At 40.9% G+C, this 22366-nt stretch overlaps 7 protein-coding genes across 11 annotated transcripts in view; 3 read left to right on the top strand and 4 right to left on the bottom strand.

Moving 5' to 3' along the window:
* Positions 1-342: 342 nt before the first annotated feature.
* Positions 343-1544, top strand: LOC6572114 (acylpyruvase FAHD1, mitochondrial). Of its 4 annotated transcripts, none has more exons than XM_015166224.3 (4): positions 343-470; positions 657-759; positions 815-911; positions 972-1544. In XM_015166224.3, coding segments are annotated over exons 1-4 (696 nt in total). In that variant the 5' UTR covers positions 343-469; the 3' UTR covers positions 1467-1544. The 4 variants fall into 4 exon arrangements, with proteins under 4 accessions (XP_015021710.1, XP_015021709.1, XP_043863512.1 ...); XM_015166223.3 differs by having other exon boundaries at positions 343-474; XM_001998230.4 differs by lacking the exon at positions 343-470 and adding an exon at positions 479-562.
* An 18-nt stretch (positions 1545-1562) lies between these two features.
* Positions 1563-2909, bottom strand: LOC6572115. The gene is made up of 4 exons (XM_001998231.4): positions 2363-2909; positions 2167-2304; positions 1897-2053; positions 1563-1839 (listed from the first exon to the last, which is right to left on the bottom strand). The coding sequence occupies exons 1-4, from the start codon at positions 2471-2473 to the stop codon at positions 1643-1645; spliced, it is 603 nt and encodes a 200-aa protein (XP_001998267.2). The 5' UTR covers positions 2474-2909; the 3' UTR covers positions 1563-1642.
* Positions 2910-3021: 112 nt separating this feature from the next.
* LOC6572116 (little elongation complex subunit 2) lies at positions 3022-5391 on the top strand. Its single transcript, XM_001998232.4, has one exon. The coding sequence runs from the start codon at positions 3194-3196 to the stop codon at positions 5201-5203; it is 2010 nt and encodes a 669-aa protein (XP_001998268.1). The 5' UTR covers positions 3022-3193; the 3' UTR covers positions 5204-5391.
* Positions 5392-5571: 180 nt separating this feature from the next.
* On the bottom strand, positions 5572-6724 carry LOC6572117 (SRR1-like protein). Its single transcript, XM_001998233.4, has 2 exons — positions 6512-6724; positions 5572-6450 (listed from the first exon to the last, which is right to left on the bottom strand). The coding sequence occupies exons 1-2, from the start codon at positions 6652-6654 to the stop codon at positions 5748-5750; spliced, it is 846 nt and encodes a 281-aa protein (XP_001998269.1). The 5' UTR covers positions 6655-6724; the 3' UTR covers positions 5572-5747.
* A 63-nt stretch (positions 6725-6787) lies between these two features.
* Positions 6788-8657, top strand: LOC6572118 (coiled-coil domain-containing protein 174). Its single transcript, XM_001998234.4, has one exon. The coding sequence runs from the start codon at positions 6846-6848 to the stop codon at positions 8598-8600; it is 1755 nt and encodes a 584-aa protein (XP_001998270.1). The 5' UTR covers positions 6788-6845; the 3' UTR covers positions 8601-8657.
* A 507-nt stretch (positions 8658-9164) lies between these two features.
* On the bottom strand, positions 9165-11062 carry LOC6572119. Its single transcript, XM_001998235.4, has 5 exons — positions 10662-11062; positions 10427-10605; positions 10210-10343; positions 9503-10148; positions 9165-9449 (listed from the first exon to the last, which is right to left on the bottom strand). The coding sequence occupies exons 1-5, from the start codon at positions 10815-10817 to the stop codon at positions 9221-9223; spliced, it is 1344 nt and encodes a 447-aa protein (XP_001998271.1). The 5' UTR covers positions 10818-11062; the 3' UTR covers positions 9165-9220.
* A 156-nt stretch (positions 11063-11218) lies between these two features.
* LOC6572120 (hexosaminidase D) overlaps positions 11219-22366 on the bottom strand; it is a 29602-nt gene continuing 18454 nt past the window's right edge. For both annotated transcript variants that reach the window (XM_015166225.3, XM_001998236.4), the window contains exons 2-3: positions 13301-14035; positions 11219-12886 (exon numbers count right to left, since the gene is read on the bottom strand). In XM_015166225.3, coding sequence (XP_015021711.1) covers positions 11510-12886; positions 13301-14035 — 2112 coding nt within the window. In that variant the 3' untranslated portion in view covers positions 11219-11509. The remainder of the gene's footprint in view (positions 12887-13300; positions 14036-22366) is intronic.

The raw sequence follows: 22366 nt of genomic DNA, 5'->3' as shown, positions 1-22366 counted from the left end.
AATGAGCAAACAAGCTCTAGTTCATTGGCTCCGACTGTTTGTCTAGTTCATCCTATCGATATCATATACTCGTTCATTTCACTTGTTATTACAGCGTAATTTTAATAGTAAAACGTTTGATTTAATTAAATATATTTATCTTAATAAAATATGATAGACATACTATAAATAAAAATCAAATTCCCTAATTTTATTAAATGTTCATTCAACAGTGCAATGATACAGTTGGTACTTTTCGATAACAGTGAAATACTACCCTACTTTTTACCGTATGTTGCTCAATTTTGCGTCACGCAACTCAACGTTGCGCATTTACTGATCGACCGACGGTCACACTGCATGCGATCTAGTTCACTGTTGAACATTTGAGTTTTATGTTATTTAATTTATATTGATAAACTATTTATATTTAGGCAGAGGGGCACGTCTCCAGATAACCTTGACGCTTAATAAATATAGCGTTGACGCAAGTAAGTGAGTGTTATTAATTAAGATCATTCCATACATTTACATTCGCTCAACCGTAGCGGTCGTTTGATTCTTCACACTTTGCTTCCAAATTGTAAGCCTTTTTTAAATAGACAGTTATGTCTATCAACTTTGTTTTACAAAATTCTTATGAATTTGTTATATTTTTTGATTTTATAACTGCTTAGTGGTTCTTCTCTCTCGCTGTTTAATGGCCTGCCAACGCGGTCAGGATGTGGCCAATTTCGTGTCCGAGGGCAAAAAGATCATAGGCGTTGCTTTGAATTATATGTAAACGACGTGGATCTTGAGTCTATCAGTAAATAATTTTTACTTCCCTATGCAGGTGTGCGGTCAAGGCGAGAAATGTTCCGGTGCCAACAGTGCCGATCGTTTTCATAAAGCCCACAACATCTTATCTGAAAGAAGGTCGTCCCATTATCGTGAGCACGCTGATCTTTACCCTTTATTATTTAATCGAATCGAATTTGTTTTACTACTAGCTGCCTAAAGTTTTTACCAAAGTGGCCTATGAGGTGGAGCTAGGCGTTGTGATTGGAACTCGATGTAAGAATGTATCCAAGGAGAAGGCTATGGACTATGTGGGTGGCTATTGTCTGGCCCTGGATCTTACTGCCCAATGTAATTTAACGGCAGCACGAGCCACGGGTGGTTCTTGGACACTTGGCAAAGGATTCGACACAGCGACTCCAGTTTCCCGTTTTATACCCTTGGATGCTGTAGGCGATCCGCATGCGTTGCCCCTCTGGCTGAAGGTCAATGGCGAATTGAAGCAGAAAGGCTGCACTGCAGATTTGGTATTCAAAGTGCCCGACATAATTTCCTATGTATCCAAGTATATGACCTTGGAGCCCAATGATTTGATATTGACGGGAACGCCTCATGGCTCGGAGCCCTTCAAATCCGGGGATCTGATTGAGTGCGGCCTGGCCGACTTGGCCACCATGAAGTTCGACGTGTGTGACGAGCAGAACTAATAAATCTTCAAAGACTTACATCTGACAAATACTAATTAATATATAAAATAAAATAAATTTAAGTCGCTTTGAAGCATCTATGATCCTGTTATGTTATTTTATATTCTTTTTAATGATTTCCGAATATATTGAGGGATCTACTAATTTAAATTGCTGATCTACGTAAAATAAACAATTTACTTTCTGGTCTTTTTTACGTCATCGCAGGCAATCAGGAACTTCTTCATAGCCGCACAGTCCTCCGTATTTTTCCACAAAGAAGCTGGACAATTTTGGTACACTTGCTCCATTATGCATGCCAACAAAGTAGCTGGATAATAATCACAATTGTCCTTTGCGTGCAGCCATTCGAATTGCTTTGTGCGGGTCTTAGCTGTTTTTTGTGTGTTTAATTAAATTATTTCGCTACATACTTAAAATGCAAATTTACCGTAATCTGCGCAGCTATTCAAGCTCTTGGCAACAAGTTTCGCTAAAGCAGCATCCTTTTTGTAGCGCTGTTCGAGGCTCCTTTGCATAACAGAGAGGTTAACAGTGCCATTGGAGTAAAGAAAGCCGTTCTTTTTAAAAACGCACTCTGCCATACACTGGATAAATGAAGCATATTAATAAAAATACCTAATTATGAAATTAAAGGCGTTAAAAAACGCGAATTCATATCTATATAAATAATAAACGCGTTTTGCGAGTTTTGGCTTACTGCATGCAAGGCAACTTTATCCGACTTTAAATTTCGCGTATCGGCATTATTTGTGGTACGATTGGCCTTACTCAGCAGCGATTGGCGACAAGCTTTGCTGTATTGATCGTTTCTGGGTACATTACAACAGCTGCCTAACTAAAAACAAAAAACTATTAGTATTACACTATATATTTGTATGCTAAATAAGACTTACGAGTTTTGTATGCTTGGTCGTATCGCAGCTATTTAACTTATTTGAAGTACTGTCAATTTTAAAAATTGAAAGCAAAAGCATGAAATAAAATAATATCCAATTGCAATTCATGTTTATGCACAATTTTAGAAACTTTGAGCTTAAATAGCTTTCAAAAAGCTTATCGAGCGACAGCAAATTTAATGTTGCATATTAAAACACATTTACTTTTAAATTAACAATAATGATTCGTTTGAAATAGGTAGGAAAGTGATATAAGCGTTTCTAATAAAACCCTCAATTTTAGTGTTTAATTGTAATATGGCCGGGTAATTTAAAGGAAATGAGAGCTATAACACTGACCAGTGATAATATATAATAATTCGATTATCGAAGTTGTTCAAATATGGAAACGAATTTTAAGTTTAGTTCCCACATACATATAATGGAATGCCAAAAGAGTCGGTGCTTGACTGGCATTGATTGAGATAACATGTCAACATGCTAAGGCTGATGATTTTAGATGTGAAAGAATGATATTTTTGTGTATATAATATATGACAATAAAAAAAACTAATTAAAACAAAGCAAAGCAAAAAAATATCAATATTTTTTATATACTCTGTGCTATTACTTTTAATATTACTTTAAATATTAGTGATGAACAGTTTATTTAAATTAACGGTATTTTGATCAGTAACAGCAGTAATGCTCACTGTTAAAATTGTTCAAGAAATTTTAGTTAACAGAACACCAAAGAACACGAGTCGGAATCACTACAAAACGAATTAGTTGAACTCCAACCTAAATTATTTATAAACAGTAAACAACAAGTTAACCCTTAATGCACAAATGGAAACAAAAGTATATAAAGGAAATGCAAATACATTTCTGAACCAGCCTTCATACAGGGTATTTAACAAGTCCATTGAGCACTCCGACGACTCACTTTTTACTTTCCTAAACGATGTCGATTCCGAGTTGTTGAAGGACGAGCAAGTCTCGCAATCGCAGGTTTTTACATCATATATCTCCAGATTTACAGCAAAAGATCCACGCACTCAGCAATTGATAAGTTTCGTCACCTATGATCACACAACGAATCGGTTGCCATATGAGTTTCCCAATCCGCAGGAGCGATTTTCTTCGTTAACTGCCCCACAGCAGGCCGCCTGTTTACGCTTGCTCCTTGCCTGGCAGCAAAACTTGGCAGAGAGCGAGGATGACTTTATCGTATGGCGTGTCACGAATGGCAAGCGGTTAAGCGAGCAGCAATTGGTACAAAAGCACATCTTTGACTATGCCAATGCGCAGAAAGAACGAATCTACGCGCCGATGAAACCGCTGGTTGTGCTCTATGGCAAATGGTTCATGAGGAGAATGCAACATGTGCTCCGTAGACTACCCAATCGTAGCTACTCAACTCATTCGGGTCTGCCACAGCTGTCACAATGCAAGGCTCTCCATGCACAGGTGGCCAGCATGGAGGACATCCACCTGATCTGTCTCCGGGGCCAGGTCAGACTGTGGCCAGAGGTGCGGATACCAGAGCAGGAGCTGAGCAACCTACGCGTCCGATTGGAGCGCTATGCATATGCAGGATCAGCTGATGAGCCCGCTTCCCATTTGGTTGCAGCCGATCTGGAGCTGCAGCTGCAACAAGCATGCAACGATGTGTATGTGCTGCCCTTGGAATCGTTGCTGTTGCTGTTGATACCCGGCGCATATTCTGATTTGCCCACAGAGGTACTAGTGAGCATTCGTGAGATGCCAGACAGTGGACACAAATGCATTCAATTCGAGGAGCCTATGCCGGCGCGCAGCTGCGGCTGGCACACGAGTAGCCGCCTCTTGACGACTGCCTATACAGCCTATGGAGCAGCTCAGTGGCTACAGCTGCCCAATGATGAGTACCAAAGAAAAAAGCATACAGTCTCACAGAACTCAGAGACTTTGCACCATCGTGAGGATAAAGCTATAACGGAGTATAAGCTCCTGCCAATCGATGAGGAAGCTCCAGTTGTGACTGAGATGAAAACCAACTGCGCGCTAGTCAGCTGGAGGCTACGAGCTGCAGAGTCAACGAAGAGTTTGTCGATCTATAGCAGCCTCTCAGTTGCAGCTGTACGCGATGCTGCGGCCAAACAACTCCTTGGCTGCCACCTCATCAAGCTGGAGAGTAAGCCCGAGTGTGGCTGCGAAATTATGACGAAGTACGAGATGCTCAGCATCTGGCTGCAGCTTCAACTGCTCCAAAGCAACGTGGGTCATTGCTCACGCATTTCTTTGCAAGACATGCAGCCGCTGTTGGAGCAGAAGGTAACGCTGAGTACATTGGCACAGCAGCTCCACGAATGCTATAACATAAACGTGGCGCAGCTGCTTAGTCAGCTAGCAGAGTTCCTCAAGATGCTGTCTAGCATATCGCCCGGGGAATACCTTCTACGCTATACCAGCAAGTACAAAGATATGTTTTTGCTCTGTCAGCCCACTGCGGACGACACGTCCATGAGCTTCAAGCTACATGAACTGCTGATGGGCACCTCCTCACCCAACAACATCGACTTCCTCACACAGAGCAGCACCTATTTGCCCATTACGCCGCTGCTCTGCAGTCGACTCCACGAGCAGCTTCAGCTTCTGCCCTGTGCCTTTCCCGCCAAAGTGAATCCCAAGAGGGGAAGGCCTCGCAAATTTCCTAACAGAAAGCTCGAGGAACCGCGCCCGCTAATCCAACGCGTACGCATGAATGAGCCAAAAAAAAAGAAAACTAACCGCAAAAAATCCCGCCAACGCAAAAAGGATGCAGCCAAGTTGCAAAAGACACTGGACAATGAGCTGGAAAAATTCATGTGCCTTTAAAGAATACTTGAACTGTATTTATTTCATTTGGTGTTTATTGATAAGCCAATACTTGGATTTAGCCCAGTTATCTACAGATACATCTCTTTTAAGTATGTAGTTGTCGAAAAAATGTTTATTTACAAGCACTCACAATAAACGAATCATTCGATATGCATATAAATGCATATTTAGGTATTAATCTATAAGCATTTGAACAAGTCTGAGGTTTAATCAAATTATATTTTCATTTTGCAAATCCATAATGCCTTTAATTCGCATTATCAATAGACTTTATGTATACATATATAATGCATAGTAATTTATATATATACTTTTAAATCCTATTTAGAGCCAGGCTTCAAAAGCTTACAAATAAAACAAAACAATACAAAACTATAATTTTTATATAATTACGATAGTTCTCGGCTGTTCCTAAAAAGTACAATCTGTATAAAGTACAAATCTGTATTACATATTTATAGTTAAACATGTTTCGCAAAGCTAAGCTCTCCTATTATACATTTAAATATACATACTCTATAAGGTTTAACAAAGAAGTCATCTATGATCTTATGCTTAACGCGGAAAATTCGTCTTCAATATTTTGGTCAGTTCGCAGCTCATCTTCATTCACCTTTAAAGGCGCGCAACGTGTCCAGAATATTGTATTATCTGTTCCTGGTAGTTTCTCGCTGGGAAAACAGTGTAATGATAGATCATTGAATACATTCTGCTGCTCGTAATCATCCTCTAAAGAAGCCTCCGTGCAATAGTTTATTATGCGGGCGATATGATCGTTGGGATTGCTTCTAGCTAGAGTTCTGTTGAGCGTTAACATTTCAAAACTGTTCGAGATTAAGAAGACATTTGGCAAGGTTTCGTTGCTCCAGTTGCACAACAGCAGGTTGTGCATTAAGGCGTACGGACAATGTGGCAGATAATATAGAGTTGGCACTTGGGCTACATGCCTGCCCGCCCTATCCTCCTTGATGATGGTGCCATTTAAACGTTTGATTAGCTCCTTTTCAGTTTCCCGGAATACAGGATCATAGTAGAGTGTTTCTTTAATTTTATGAAATTGCTGTGTGCTTATTATAAACGCCGCTTGATGCAGCGCCTGGTAGGTTCGAGTAAAGGGTCCCAAGCCGAGGCAAACAATTCGTTCTAATGGCCTTTTGAGCGCTTCCAATTGCTGTTGCAACGTTTCCATGGTCGCGATGAAATAGTCACTCTGACTCATTTCTCCACAAAGTCGCTCCATGCGTCTGCAAGTCATCATAAATAATCATAGAAGAATATAACCAACAGATAAATCAATGCAATTACGCTTGAAAGATATCCACATTCACATCGGGGCAATCATTTAAGTAATCGCTTTCAGACTTGTGGCGATTGCGTCGACTAAGGCATTTACGTGCCATCCATTTCTTACGGGTGACAACCTGAAATTCTTCACCTCCGCCAGACATTTCAATTTGGTTTGTAAATATGTTGTGCGTGCTAAATATCTTTTAGCGATGATTCCACAGGCGCAGCTATCGAGTACTTGCCTACGCATTCACACTTATCGATTTTCGATTATCGAGTAGCCGTACACTCGCACTTGGAACAGCTGACTCTGATTTTGCTCTCTCCTTTCATTTACGATTTATGTTTTAAAATGAACGACCCAAACAAAGCGATCTCCGTTAATTTATCATCACTGCTTAGTTTAAAAGCAGAACTACAGCGCAAGCAGCATGAAGTCAAAATGGCCAAAGAATCATGCGCGGCGGCCAATAAATTCCGGCCAAGCAAGATTCACAGCAAAAGTGAGAAGTCATCCAGAAGCAGCAATAAGGATGGAAAATATGTGGAGATTAGCCGTAACGATGACGTTAAAGTGTATGAATCGGAGGACTTTGGACAGTTGGACAAATCTCGCCGTGTACTGGAGGCCAAGAGCAAATATTACGACCAGATGACACGCAGTGGCGGCAGCCTAAACTCTGATGATAATTGTCTGGTCATGTTCAATCGTAAACGCCAGGAGCAGCACCGAGATGAAAGACAACAACACCCAAGCTCACCGCCACATGGAAGAATAAGTAGAAGCAGCAGCGAAAACGAGGATGAAGGAAATTCGGAAGCTGGAAACGATGATGACGAAGTGGAGTACACGGATTGCTTAGGAAGGACCCGTACGTGCTTGCGCAAAGACCTAAAAGAAGCCCTGCGACGGGACAAGCAATTGGCGGACAGCATGCCCGAGCGGTTGGATCAAACGAAAGCTAATTGGTTGATCAACACGAAGGGCACCCACGACAGCGACCCTGAGGCAGACGATGATGAGCCCAGCTTTGGCCCAAAGCCTACAGAGAGTGTCTACAGCGAGGCGCTGTCTACGATGACAAAGCACGATGAGCAGCGCGCCAACTGGGAGCGCAAAGAGCAGGAAAATATCGACAAACCCATTGTACATTACCAAGATGTGTTCTTTGATGAAGCGCGCACACACGGCGTGGGCTACTATGCGTTTTCCACGGACGAGGATGAGCGAATGCAGCAACAGCGGGAGTTGGAAAAAGCCCGCCAAGAAACTCAGGCAGAGCAGAAGCGACGCGACGATTTGCGTGCAGAACGAGATCGAATCATTGCGGCACGCGTGTTGGCTGCGAAGAATCGCATCAGAGCACGCAACGGTCTGCCGGAGATCAGCAAGGAGGAATACGAGAAGGAGCTGCAGCTCAAGGCATCTAAGGCCGAGATCGAGGCGCGAGAACTTGAACGCGAGCAAACTGAGGAGGAAGCTGCACTGGCCAAGCAAAAGGCCGCCGATGAAGCTGAACGTGAGAAGCTGCGCAGAGCCCATGTTCGTGACTGGGACAAGGACAAGAGCAAGAGCGGCATTGCCAAAAATACAGACGACAATGAACAGTCTACAGCACCGGTAGAATGGCAATACAAGCCCGAACGATTGCCCATGTCGCAGGAGGAATGGAATGAGCAACAGCGTGCGGTGCGTGCTCCAGAATTTGCGCCAAAGCCGGAATTGGAGGTAGCTCCAAAGCGCCTGAACTTCAGCAGCGTGCCACCAACGTTATCCACGTGGAACGGCGACGAGCAGGAGTTTAGCAGCTATCATTCCACCCAGCGCGAAAAACATTTCCAGCGGCGCAACTATACTAAATCTAGTGATGATTTTGATGCTGAAGAGCCAATACCAAGTACCTCCAGTCTTAAGAATCATGGCGCTGCCATTCCTCCGCCTGACTGTCTCGTGGAAGGCTTCACTGGACCGTCCGCAGCAAAGCGAGCGAAATCCCAAGCTGAGCTGGAGCGCTCCATTGAGGCGGGCTTGAGGTTTCTGCGCGAGAACTGCGATAAGGGAGTGCTGGGTAGCAAAACAACCTGGACCTCCAAAGCGGATTATTAGCTATTAGATACTCTATTATTATTACTTATATTATTAATTAAATAATATGAAACATTAGTTGTTACTGTCGCTCTTTTGTTTTTCATTTATTGCTTTGTGTAAACACACGATTATTATAAAGGACAATGTGTTTGCACCGTCAAATGGCCTGATTTTTACCTAGTTTAATTTTAACGCATACTATTCACATTTCAGCTAGTTGGCAGCCTTGTTAAGTTGGCTGCTTACAAAATGTAACAGTAAATAATACATAGTGTTGCGAAGTAGATTATTTCTAAGCTAACCTAAGTTTTGGCATATCTGTCATGAACGCAAGTCATTATACTATATCGTAGGCTACATAGTCCCAAAGAATAATACTACTTGAGCTTAACAAATAATACAAACAGTCCTCATATTAGAAATGAGCTAATCGGTTTAAACGGTTATCTAAATAACAGCCATTTCAGTTGGTTGCTATAAATTTTTACCGGAAAGTAAATAATTATGAAATTCAGATGAGGGTATAAAAAAAACCTTTCTATTGAAAGTACTAAAACAAATAAAAATTAAACTGCAGTATTCTTGGACTACACAAGATCAACGAGTTTTCGTTATGCTTTTACTATTTAGACAATGTTCTAGAGCATGTCACTGTCGACCATATCAATCAAAATTTCAGACATCTTTTGTCGGCACAAGTCGTTAGGTGGAAAATTTAAAGCAGGCGCACCCACATCCTCGTCGGGGTCATCATTGCGATTCAAATACATGTCGGGGGCATCCTCCGATGAGCATGTGCTAATGGGTATTATATCCATGGCAAGGCCAAGAGCAAATCGTCCATAGGTTTTTAATTCCTGAGCAAATCTGTAAGAAAACAATTTATTGAACTGATTTACAGTTTAACAAAGTAATCTTACAGTTCCTGAAGCTTTTGCAGGGTATTGCAGTGGTCGGGCAATACGGTGCAGAGCAGCTCCAACCATTTGTACAGCTCCTCCGTATATCCCTTGAGCAATGTGTCCTTCTGGGCGTCTCGCATTTTCTTCGTAGTGCAACAGTACATCAGATTAGCAATATCCAGTGCAATGGAGCTGTAGCGCACCAGTTGAAAGTCAATCAGCGCCACCTCCAGCACACGCTGTCGATCCGCGGGATCGTATCTATACAAAAAATTATTGACCCAACAGTCGCCATGACAAATGGCCGACAAGGGCGACTCAGCACTGGCCAACTCCACCATCTGGGAAAAGAACGAAGAGCTCTTTGCAAAGTTGTGCATTGCTTGCATATACTTGGAATCCGCAGGCAGGACATCGGAAACCATTTTAATGGCATTCTTCGTAAGGCGTTCGTAATAATTTTTATACCAGTTCGCGTTGGCTGTGCAGAAGATGCCTTCGCTAATCAGGCTGCACATTTTTCTAAACTCTAGCGGATGCTCGAACTTGTAGGCCAAACTAAGGGCATGGAGCTGAGCGACCTGCAGCAGTACCGATTGCGTTTCCTCCGTACTCAGACCCTTATGTCGATCAGACATCTCAAAGCCGCGAACACGCAGATCCTCTAATAACCAAAACCAAAAATGAAAATTACAGAAATTTAACTATGGTTAAACTGAACTTACCCATAATGAGCAGGTCTTGCCTTGCTGTATAACACTTTGGTATTGAATTGAATAACTGAGACTCTAAACCCGTTCTGCTAGCCTGGAATTTTAACAGCTCCGGCATTATTCTGGTGTAAAACTCTACCTCATTGCTGCAAGAAGGTGTTCACAAAAGGCGAAATATATACATATGTATTATGTATCATAACTGTGAATATTATTCCTTCATACTAACCGAAAAAGCTTATCGCTCTTATAGGCTTCCCGCTGGACCACGCTCTCTGGCAACACTTTGCATATAACGTTCTGCTGCCATTTGTGCGTGCTGCCATCTAGGTGTAGGCGTTGCCCACTCAGGCAGATGCGGTACAGGGCTGCCGTATAATTGTCGCCGCGGTCCGAGCCTTGCGCTAGCTAACCAAGTAAAACATAATGCACAAAAAAGAACTCATATACACATTTACACATACCTCAAATGCTTCAATGCGCACTTCCGGTTCCACGTGCTTAAAAATATCTTGGAACGTGGCTAACGTTAAAACTTTTTTGCTTTCATTAGCCGCTTCTGTGGTTGTCGTCGTTGTCGTTGTTGTTGTTGCTGTTTTCGGCGTTTCTGTAATGCCCATTTTCTACCCAATTAGTTTTTTATATAAATATGTATGTACAGTTATGCAGCCACTGCGATAATAAGCTGTGGAATCTATAACGTTTCTTCTTTTTTTCGGCAATTTAGTAATCAATAAATGTTAACTTAAGTTACACCACACAGCTCTTTCGTGTATAAAAAAGCCTCTTCACATTTGCTTTCGGGCGTTTATTCATCGATTTTGCGCGAACACATGTTTTTCGCCATTGCAGTTTCTCGTCCTTTTTGTCGACAAAAAATACATATGGTACTAAAAAATACCAAACAAGTTCAATCCTTTGTGCGGCGTTAGGCTGGCAGCTCGGTATTTTAAGCTTTGATAACATTATATGTATATGCCGCGAAAAATTTATATTTTCGAAATATTAATACGAATATGGGTTTAAAGCATATATGCAAAAATGTTTTATTTCTTTTATACAATAAAATAGTACGTACGATTATTTGCGCTTAAACTCGTAGAGTGATATTTTGACAGAATGAACAATGAACATTTTATGTTTACTACGTTAATTGGTATTGAAAAATGCCGCAGTGCTAACATTAAAAATTTAACCGTTATTATCCATTGGCTTAGGGCGTTTCGAACGCCTTGACTACAAAATATTAACATATATCTATGTGTATATGTGCGTGTGCTCCCAGCAGTAAACAGTCAGTTAGCACGTCTGTTCAATGCTCCTGCTGCTGATCCATTGTGGTTACCAGTCCCATGTCCTGCTGCAGCTCTAGGCTCAATGGCAGCGGCCGTTGCTGCCAGGTACGCCGCTGCAACAGCGTCTGCCCACTAGCAAGTTGTTGATGCAGCGCATTGATGCTTGGATAAATGTGCTGCTCCACGAATTCTGCCACCGTGTGCTCATCATACACTTCCCACAGCAGCTGCTGAGCCTCGCGTGCCATAGCGCGCAGCTCTTCCACCAGCTGGGGCGTGCGTACCGTCAGTTCCTGCACCCGCAGCGGTGAACTAAAGTTGTGCCTCACATTGTAGTCCGAGAGCCAGGCACTGTGCTCCCGTGTCTGCTGCAAGTAGTTGCGCACCTCGGCCAGTTTGTCGTACAGGCGAAGCGCATACTTGAAGACCAGGTGACCTGGATAGCTGCACACAGCAAACAATTGACTATAATGGGCATTCGGGTGCAGCTCCAGCCAGGGATGTCCTGAGCGCCGGCTGTCCGGCTGGAAGACGCAACGCAGCACACGCAACAGCTCGTTGTCCCGGGGATTGATGCTGAAATAGCCCTTTGCGACTGTGGACAGGGATGTCATCAGACTGGGCATGCCCACAGGCAGCAGCTCACAGAGTACGGCAAAATGGTCGTAGCGCTGCCAGCCGGTGAGTGCCAACCCCCGCAGACCTTTGGCAAAGCGCCCACCCTCCTTAGCTATCACCGCCAGCCAGCGTATGTTGTTCTCCAGATGCTGCTGCAGTGGCGGCACCAGCAGACTCTCCCCAAAGGCGCCTTTGTAGGCGGATGCCGCCCATGCGCTGGGGAACACCTTGGCATACGTATTCCATAGCTGGGGCTGTATAAAGTGGTATATATCGCTGGCATATACCCACACCATGGGCTCCACATAGCTGCCGATCTGAGAGTTCTGCAGCTCGCTGAGACTTATGTCACGCAGCTGATCATCCCAGATGACGACGTTCAGCTGCGGCCAGCGACGCCGCACAAAGTGAGCCAGGCTAATCACGTGGGACAGGAACAGTTCACTGCGCAGTCGCTGGCGACAGAGTGAACACTCCCCCATGCGCTGCACCTCATCGCATCCAATATGCAAATGTGTGAACTTGATGGGCAGCTGAGTAGTCGAGGACGTGGCATTGTCGGAGGGTCGCATATGCAGCTCAATCACCTGGGTGAGCATGTGTTCCAGCAGCGCCATGCTCTGCGGTTGGCTGGGGCAAATGGATTGCGGGCTCTCGGGCAGCTCACGTAACTGCTCGAATTCGGCCAGCTTCAGTGCATACTCCATGTGTCCAAATGTTTGCACAAGCGGCATTATACTAAGTCCATACTCTACCCATGCGGACTCCAGAAAGTCCTACGAAATACATAAGAAACATAAATATAATATAGTTTTTGTTGCCAGCGTAACTTAAGTTAAGTACAAATGTTAACGATAATAAATAGTTTAAGTTCTGAAAACTTATCGAAGCCAAATAAAATATAAATAAATCTAAAAAATGTTGTCATCTCTAATTAAAACCTACCAGAGCACTTCTTATATTTACATCGTAGGTATCGATTTAAAAGGCAATCGAGATCTATTAGAACTATAGGAATACAACTGTAAATCGAAACTAAGCGTTTAGCAACGATGGCAGAATTTCACCTGCGTAACGTGTTAATTGTTTAACTGAATTTGAATTTGAGTGATATATGTATGTGTATAGAAAATAAAATTTTGCTTCATATACCTCTAGCATATATAAAAGCAAATAAAAATTAAACCAACCTTTAGTTCAGCTTCTTTATATGCGTTGCGCGCGGCCAGCGGCTGCAGATTGCCGCTGTAGGGAAACATGTCCTCGTACTCAATGAGCAGCCCAGTGGCGCCCAAGGCCCGCAGCACGGGCAGGAGTTGCTTCAGAAAGCTCAGCTTGGGTGGGGCACCTTTGAGATCCAGATGCACCAGTCGCTCGGCCGGAGCACGTGGCCCATCCGGGCCAATGCCAGCCACCACGGGCACACCCATGCGCTGCAGCTCGTGCTCGTATTGAGTCTGACGCTCTGCTGAGCTCATCATGCGATCGTCCTCCGCGTTGGCATTGAGTTCGTCCATGCCTGCGTTGCGCTGCCGCTGCTGCTGCTCCAGAATCTTCAGGCGCTCCTGCTCGAACAGATAGCTGTCGGCGACGGGCAGCGGCGCCTTTTTTGCCTGAGTTGGACGCACGAAGCGAACGTTGCCAAGCAGACGCTGCACCGGAGAGGGACGCTCCGCGTTGTCCTTTTGGCGCTCGGCACGCAAAACCCGATTCGCTTGGGCTATCAGCTTCTGGATGATATGAACGTGCTGATAGTTGGCCTCATCAGCGGCCTGTTGCGAAGTCTGTTGTGCGAAGGCTGGCAGGGTCTTGGTGGTATCATCCAGTATGGCCCACGTCCAGAGTCCAAGCAAAACAACAGCTGATGCCAGCAGCAGTACTGAAAGTTTGCGGCGCCAAATAAATATCAGCAAATTTGAGTGCATCTGCATGAAAGAGAGACGGGAATATGTTAGAGCAGGCGGCGAACAACGTACAAAAGGCAGCCCTCTGCCATACGTATAAATATTTGAGTAGCCCCCGAAGCTATGCTATATAATTTTTTTTTTACTCGCTCGTTACTCATACGCCGTGTTGCGGCTGCTCATTGAGGTTAAGAGTTGTTGATGCTGGTTTGTTTTGTGTGGGCGCTGAGTGAGCGCGCACACAAACAAACATGACTGTACATACATACATACATACACACACACACATACACATGTACATATATTTATACACTTGCGAGGTGTTTGCTTTAGCTGCCGCTCGTTCAATGGCGGCAGCAGCAGCAGCAGCACAACTGACAGCTTATTTAAATGGAATGAATGAATGAAATGCAGCACGCAGATAAAAACTTTCGCTTTACATGCAACGGCGGAAGACAAAAGACGCCACGACCCAAGTTTGGCAGCCGACAAATGTAAGTATTGGAGTGGAGCAATGGAGCAATAGAGTAGTAGAGTAGTGGAGCACTGGAACAATGCAGTAAATACATCTGTGTGCCGGAAATTGCATTGCGTTTTATTCGTTTCTCTTTTCTTGTTCACTGCCTAAGCTGTTGCTGCTTGCTGCTTGCTGCTGAGCTACCAAAGCAAACGCTCCTCCAAGTTTCTGCAATTGCGTTTCGATTCGCAGCGTGAACTGCAAAGTAAAACTTGAACAGTTTCGAGTATTTGGATAACGTCATCAAACCGCACGCTGTTCGCTTTTCATTGTCGGAATGCTCCATAGCGCGTGCATCGTGTTAGCTAATATCCTAACTACTTGTAAGCTGCGTTTGTAATTGGAAATGCCAACACAGATAATACATAGATTATCGCACCCGTTCACAAAGTGCGAATGGTCTATTGGTTTGGTACATCTTCATTCTGCTGTGTGTCCGTATTTATTGAAGGCGGTGTTCGTGATAAAGACATCGTATAGCATTACTATGTGCTCATGGAGTCACATTGGCGTCAAATGAAATCCACTATACTCTTTCAGTAATATCTATTATAAATATATTTTAACATTCATTCAATTTTGATATTTAACATACTTTACAAATTTACTTCGAAAACTGTAGAATATAATCGACCATGGAACACGTGCATATAAAGTTTGGCCCTCAAAAGAAACCTAGTTCAAATTTATTCATAAATTTGGAATTTTATTTGACTGGTATATCTATGCCATCAATTAACATAGATTTACCATACATCTTCAGCTACAGATTATCAAGAGAATATAGTCAATGCAGTACAATAATATGTAAAACAATATTCGACTTTCCACACGCATAAAAACTATTTGTTTTTCCTTAGCAAATAAGATAAGGCTTCAGGCTCTTAGTGGGAATAGATTAAGAACTCAACTTAAGCAGTATTTTTTTTTCAATTACTATTTTACGGCTGTTTTATAGGCACTTTAACATTTGTTAACAGCAAGAACAGTAAGAAGTATTCGGATTCAACTTGTTGAGGCAATTCAAGCATTCAAATTATGTAAATTCATGGCAATCAACGAGTATTATTTTGCCTTTATCGAGTTTTACCTGTGCCAAGTGCTTATGGTGCACAATTTGCACATAACAAGCCAAATTGTATTTGCAAACAAGAGAGTTTTCGATTGTTGACCGACTTGGCTGGCAATTCAATGTCACATCCTGCCCGCTTAGGCCCGACCCTAATCTGTACGGTTCCCTCTTGGCCAGGCCCGTGCTGCATGCAAATGCAGCCCACACAAAGAGAGCAGTAGGACATGCCAAAATAATGTGGCCCCAGCTCGGGCACCACACAGTCTGCTACGCCTCTGACTCCGCCCTCGGTCCGCCTCTTTGGTGTCGATGCTCGTACATTTGACGCTTTTCTATCATGTTTTTGTTGGCTCCAGAGCTCTGTCCGAATGCTAATTGCTCACGCTGTGTGCAGCTTCAACGATTTGCCGGCCAGTTTATAAAATGAAATTTAATTGCTTCGGCCAGCCACAGCGCCAATTTGTTAGTGGGGCTGGTCTATGGGGTCTATATGGGACTTACTCGTGCCCGTGCCCGTGTCCCTGCTGATGCTCGTGCTGTGCTGTTGCAATTTATACAGCGTGTTTTCTACAGCAGCATTTGAAAGCAATGAAGACCTCTGCATTTTGGACCAGCTGCAAGCTGTAAGCTGTCACGCCCCTTCCCAATCTCTCGGCCTGGCAACCACCCACGCCAAACAGCGCAATTTGGCTGCCTGCCAGTTGCAAAAAAAAAAAAGAAGAAAATAGTAAAAAGCGAGAACGTAAAAGTCAATGGAGCTGAACGAATACAAAATACCCATGCCATTATAAATTAACTTCAGGCTTTGCTCTATGCTTCTTGTGAAAGACATTCCATAACATAGCCAACTCACTAAAAGCTACGGGAAGCTGAAAACCTATCTCGGCATTTATAAATAATATATATATTAGTATTCAATCAATCCTTTCAGTGCACATATTTGTGGTTTAGAAAGGAATAAAGTTCAACCACCTGATATAGGATTTATTTAATTTATTTTTAAAAATAAATTGATTGAATTATCTTACCTACCTAAAACAACTATTTCCATTTTACTAACTGGTAGCGGTAATAAATTAAAATCAGTTTGAAAATATATATATACATATTAAAGAAAAGGTTTCAATTCCTTTGAAATATAGAAATTCCATTTAAAATGTTTTATTCAAGAATTAATAAAAAAAAAAAAAAAAAGTTTTTTTATATTCTGCTAACAGGCAAACTTTGTTGTAATACTCAAGTCCTATATACTCGCTTTTTAGTTCATAGGCAAGTGTAGCTAAACGACGAGCCTCAAACATCCTCCAAAATCCTTAAAGCCCTTTCGGTGCCAGCTATTCCAGCTGTCCGATTCAAAATGCACTCAAGCGAGCTTTTTATGAGATTTGATGCAATTTTCCTTGGTCTTGTGTTTTTGTTGTTGTTCGGTTATTGCGTTCCCGGCATCCGAGTTTCAAGTACGGAAATTCACTTGCCCAACTCTAGGGGCTGACTCAAACTCACATAACTCGGCTTTAACTGGAAATGGGCTTGAAGAAGAAGTTCAGAGTGCAGAGGCTTGCGAAATATGGCGCTAAGTGCCCATTACTGTATTACGAGCCTTTTGCCTCATCTTCAGCGCGCTAATCATCATCGGCAATTAGGCAATTTAACGGCTTATTATCGCCCACTTTGGAGAATTCGTAGTCCTGGCTAAAGGCAGCATGAAACGTGGCTGTCAACTGGTTGCAGAAATTTAAATTTTAAGCAAATTTAAACCCAAGGGAGTTGTTGACTACCAGATGGCCTAGCGAGACCAATACCTCTTAGTAATAGTGAGCAAACGCCCTACGCAATTTATGCAAAAAGCTGCCCTTATTCTTCCCATGATGGCTCCACAATGAAATATTTCTTTAACACCTTGCATTGCATACCCACAATCGTGTTTATATTCGTTTTGTGTGCAGTAAATATTGTACAATTAGCAAGTAAATATACCAACGTAGCTAACTTTACTTTCTACATTTCTTACGTAATATAAAGCTGCCACTCATCTAACCCTTTGAAGCCAGACTGATATCAATAAATTGTGCATTTATAGCGCCATTAAATTGATTGAACACAATACCCAAACTCAACTCGAACAGTGCTCTTCATGTTTCGCATAAATTAAATCTGTAATCCCCCGGCTTACACGACCTCTCCACCTGAACACAACTATTGATCCATATTCAGCTGCACTGCCTATGATTTATATTCAACAATGGCTACTCCAATATATATACAAACGAACACAATTCATATTTTAAATGGCCCAACTGAGAGAATAAAAAAAAAGGAGTTGAAAAAGTCTTTTCGAGTGTACCCGATCAGCAGATACTCTGAAACCTGTTTTCAATTTTTAATCAAATTCAAATATTGTGTATCTATGAATAGAAACGTACGTATTTAATACTACTATACTTTTTGTACACATGTACTTAATCTACGAATATTAAACTGTACAACTTTTTTTCTGCCTGTTAGATATATTTTCATCACTCCATATATTTCCAGTGGATTCAGGTTTAGGTTAGAGCCATAAAAGGTTTTTAAACAGGTCAAGCAAGTAAGTATAGCTCCCAACTAAAAACTAACGAATCTATAAAAAGTGCAAAAGTTTACGCCAGCTGCATTTTTGTTGGCCCAAACGTCGCACATAGTAATACCGTACTTAGTTACCTACTTCATAACTGCATTAAAACTGGTCAAACTTTATGGCGAGGTTGCGAAAAGAACAAAGAGACAGTGGAAGCGAGGGTGAGTGAGCGAACAAGGAAAATGGGAAGAATAACGCATAAATTGCAGTGTTTCACAAATCTAGACGCCTCTAACTATGCAACACTTACTTTGGCGGAGGGGGCGGAGGTGACGGAGGGGGCGGAAGTGACGGAGGGGGCGGACATAAAAAAAAGGAAGCAATAGCACGAATGCTAAAATCTATTGCAAAAACACTTTTATACCTCATGCACAATCGGACGAAAAGGGTAAGCAAGACTGCACAGTTAGCTGTGAAAGTGGTTATTTAGTTTAATTTGTACTATGATGAGTAAGTCAAAGCAACAAATACTACAAACAGTACCTACATATATATATATATATATATATATATATATATATATATATATATATATATATATATATATATATATATATATATATATATATATATATATATATATATATATATATATATATATATATATTCATAACAATAATTGACCCAAATATCCCCGATTAATGGGAGCTTACCTTACTCAAACAGCAAATGTTGTCTATCATTTTTCTACTAACCAGATGTTTCTATTATTGATGATACACAATTGAATTTAGCAAAATATATAGAAATATGTATATAAACTCATTTAAGCATTAAAGCTTGTGTGATCTGACTCTTATCGTGTTGTGTCCATAAGAGGGTATCAAAGAGTTCGCTATGTTTCAGCTGCTAGCTTTTTATGATGCCTTTGTGTACTTTAGATACTGTCTGAATGTCGTTCTGCCTGTCTGCCTGTCACCCAGTCTGCCTGCTCCCCATCTGTCCGTTTCGCTGTCGACCTGTCTGGGACACATAAAACGCCGCACAACGCCCGTGTTTATAATTTCAAATGAGTTTTTCCTGCATTCTAGCGCAGTCGGCAGACATTTTAGTCATTTTGTTTGCCGTTTGTTTGCACTGATTTCTAAAATAAAAACCAAGTATAGTTTGGCCGGGATTGCCTAAAAAATACCCTCAGCACTCTAGAATTCTGGCATCACTGATGGATGGGGAAAAGTATATTAGAAGTATATTTTCAAATATCTATTAAATTATATAATAAATAGCTCTACTTCTATTAAATTGGTAAATTATTTACTCTTATGCCAAGAAGAGATTAAAAGCAAAAAGGAGATAAAATATTATAGTGTGTTTTCTATCATAACTTCGCATTCAAAGTCGCTCAACAAGTCTTTAGCTTTTGTATCGACCTTGATCCTGTTGCTTAACAAAAATATCATACCCTTTTCCAACTTCCGCTAGGGTATTTAAATAAAAGTGTTTCCCAACCACTGAACCAATCTGGATTTTTGCTGATTGCGCGGTCAGCGATTTGTTTTGTGGCATGTTCTTTGCTGAAACGTGTCTGGGAATATAAATGATAGCCGGAGCGACATTTGCGAATTCAATCCGTATTGATTTTAAATGCATTGTCATGCGATTGATAAATGACCCAACTAATATTGAATGGCGTTAAATGCTGCATAACATCTGTAATCTTCAATCCGTTGGTTTAGATGCCACTAAGAAGATCGTACAACATTTAATACGTCATTTATCAATGCTTGAACCAATTTTGTGTCAACTCGACTCTGTTATCTGGCTTTAACCTAGCACTTAATCAATTTCAACTGAGTTTAGTCATAAATAGAAAATCAACAAGTGAGAAAAAGCTCTAGTCAACTGATGCTGCCAGCAGCAGCTGACAATTCAACCTCATTTTTAATGCTTTGAATAGAAAAGAATGACCGCATTTGAATGCATGAGCGCACGCACATTTTCCGAAAATTTCTCCATTGACCAGAACTTTATATTTAACAACTTGGATTTCCTACGTATTTTATGTATATGTAATAATGTTGCATCATGAAAATATCGTTTGTATTTGAAAGTGAACCTAACTTTGGAGCAAATTTTCTGAGATTTGAATTATTTGCTGAGATATGAAATCGCTAATCCAGAATTGAATGTTTTTGTACATATTATAACAATATTATAACATAATTTTTAATAAATATTATAACAAAATGTAAAATTAAAACAGAATTACAAAAGGAATGACAGAATTTATCAATATATATTAATCTAATATATATTTCTTAATTAAACTAAATTTGACATTATTATAACATACATGAATACGTGAATCTTGAAACAGATACCAAATATTAAAGCAATATTTTATGTTACTTTTTTTTAACTAAACTTCATAAGAAGTGTAAAATATAAATTAATAACTGGCATTCTGATTTCCTATTTTCAATAAATTTAAGATCTACGAAAATTCCAAATTTTGTATACATATATGTAAGGCATTAACCTTAAGTTACAGATTTACTTCAGATTCTATAAGCATTTCTCAAATGTAAAATAAGAAAATATTTCTTATGGATCCTTTAGGTCTCCTCGTGTGACGTGCATGAAAGTTGCAAAATTTGTGCTAGGCTAGCAACATTAGTGGCAAATCCTTTTCATTTCCATTCTGTGAGAAAATTTTTGCCAAGTGCTGCAAAAATGTTGTCAGACTCACTACACATGACAGCTGATAAGCGAGTGCAAAATATCATCATATGCATATGCATTTTTCTAATGCACTTTCCACCATTGCCCAAAATTTTGTATACCCTGAACCTATCGAAAATGAGAAATCAAGGTAAAATAGTCTGTGAAAAGTATGTAACAGGCAGAAGGAATCATCGCAGACCCTATAAAGTAAATATATTCTTGATCAGGACGACGACCTGAGTCAATATAGCCCTATCCGTCCGTCCGTCCGTCCGTATGAGTGCGTCGATCTCAGAAGTTATAAGAGCTAGAGAGCTGAAATTTGGCATGCATACTCGTGTATACCATAGGCAGAACAAGTTTGCTTTATTTTTTCGATAACTCGTCCGATAACTTTTTTATCGAGAATAATCGAAAAATCGACATTGTTTTTTCTGCCTAGTTTGAACACTTTTAAACCTGGAGACTTCAAATTTGCGTTGTATATAGAGTTAATAGACACAAAGATTTTGTAATTGATATCATATTTTTTCGATAGCTCATCCGATAACTTTTTATCGACAATAATCGAAAAATTAATTTTGTTTTTTCACCCCTAATTTGAACAGTTTTGGACCAAGAAACTTCAGATTTACTGTGTATATACAGTTGATCGATACGAATATCGAAACTTGTTATTTTTTTATAGTATCTGCAGACAATTTGCACTTGACAAATATATAATTAAAATGTCTATTAGGTCTCACTAAAAGGGCGATAAATGCAAAATTTGGGGACGTAAATGAATGAGATGATAGCGTTTATTAATTCTAAACGTGTGAGCAAGTCAGCCAGTTAGAGTCAGCCAGTTAGAGTCAGCCAGTTAGCCAGTTAGCCAGTCAGCCAGTTAGCCAGTTAGCCAGTCAGCCAGTCAGCAATGCTGAACAGAAATTCTTTGATTTTCCTTCCATTATCAATAAGTTAAGTAAATATTAAGTAATTCGTATCTACGCTTGTAAAGTTAAATATAAGTATTTACTTAAGACAACAAGCCTTTTGTACTGCTCAAAAGTTGTAGGAAAAACTTTGTTTTCTTTTCTCCGCTGTTACGTCTTACTTTTTGCATTCTAGCCACCTTTGCAAGCATATCAGTTAACCAGTTGCTTTAAGCCCATTTATATGTAGTTCCTCTGGCTGGTTGGACTGCTTTACCTTCCGACTTATTTAGAACTAAACTTTTTAATTCAAAACCTTTCTCTATACACTTAACGCAAGGAAAATAATTTAGAAATGCATCTTAGTTTCGCTAAGATTTATGTATCAAGCTGCACAAAGATTAATATATCCGCCATCTATCCGTATGTATGTATGAATGCGTCGACCTCATTAACAAAGCTGTTAAATCTTACAAGATAGAGTTACCATTTCTTGTATGGACGCTTTATTAATAAATGTACAGATTATAGAGAAGAATTTTGTAGTGTATTTTACTTTATAAAATTA

The sequence above is a fragment of the Drosophila mojavensis genome, unplaced genomic scaffold, assembly GCF_018153725.1.
Source record: "Drosophila mojavensis isolate 15081-1352.22 unplaced genomic scaffold, ASM1815372v1 contig_19, whole genome shotgun sequence".
NCBI lineage: Eukaryota > Metazoa > Arthropoda > Insecta > Diptera > Drosophilidae > Drosophila > Drosophila mojavensis.
The sequence above is the reverse complement of the archived record's forward strand: the minus strand, read 5'-3'. Positions and strand labels throughout refer to the sequence as shown.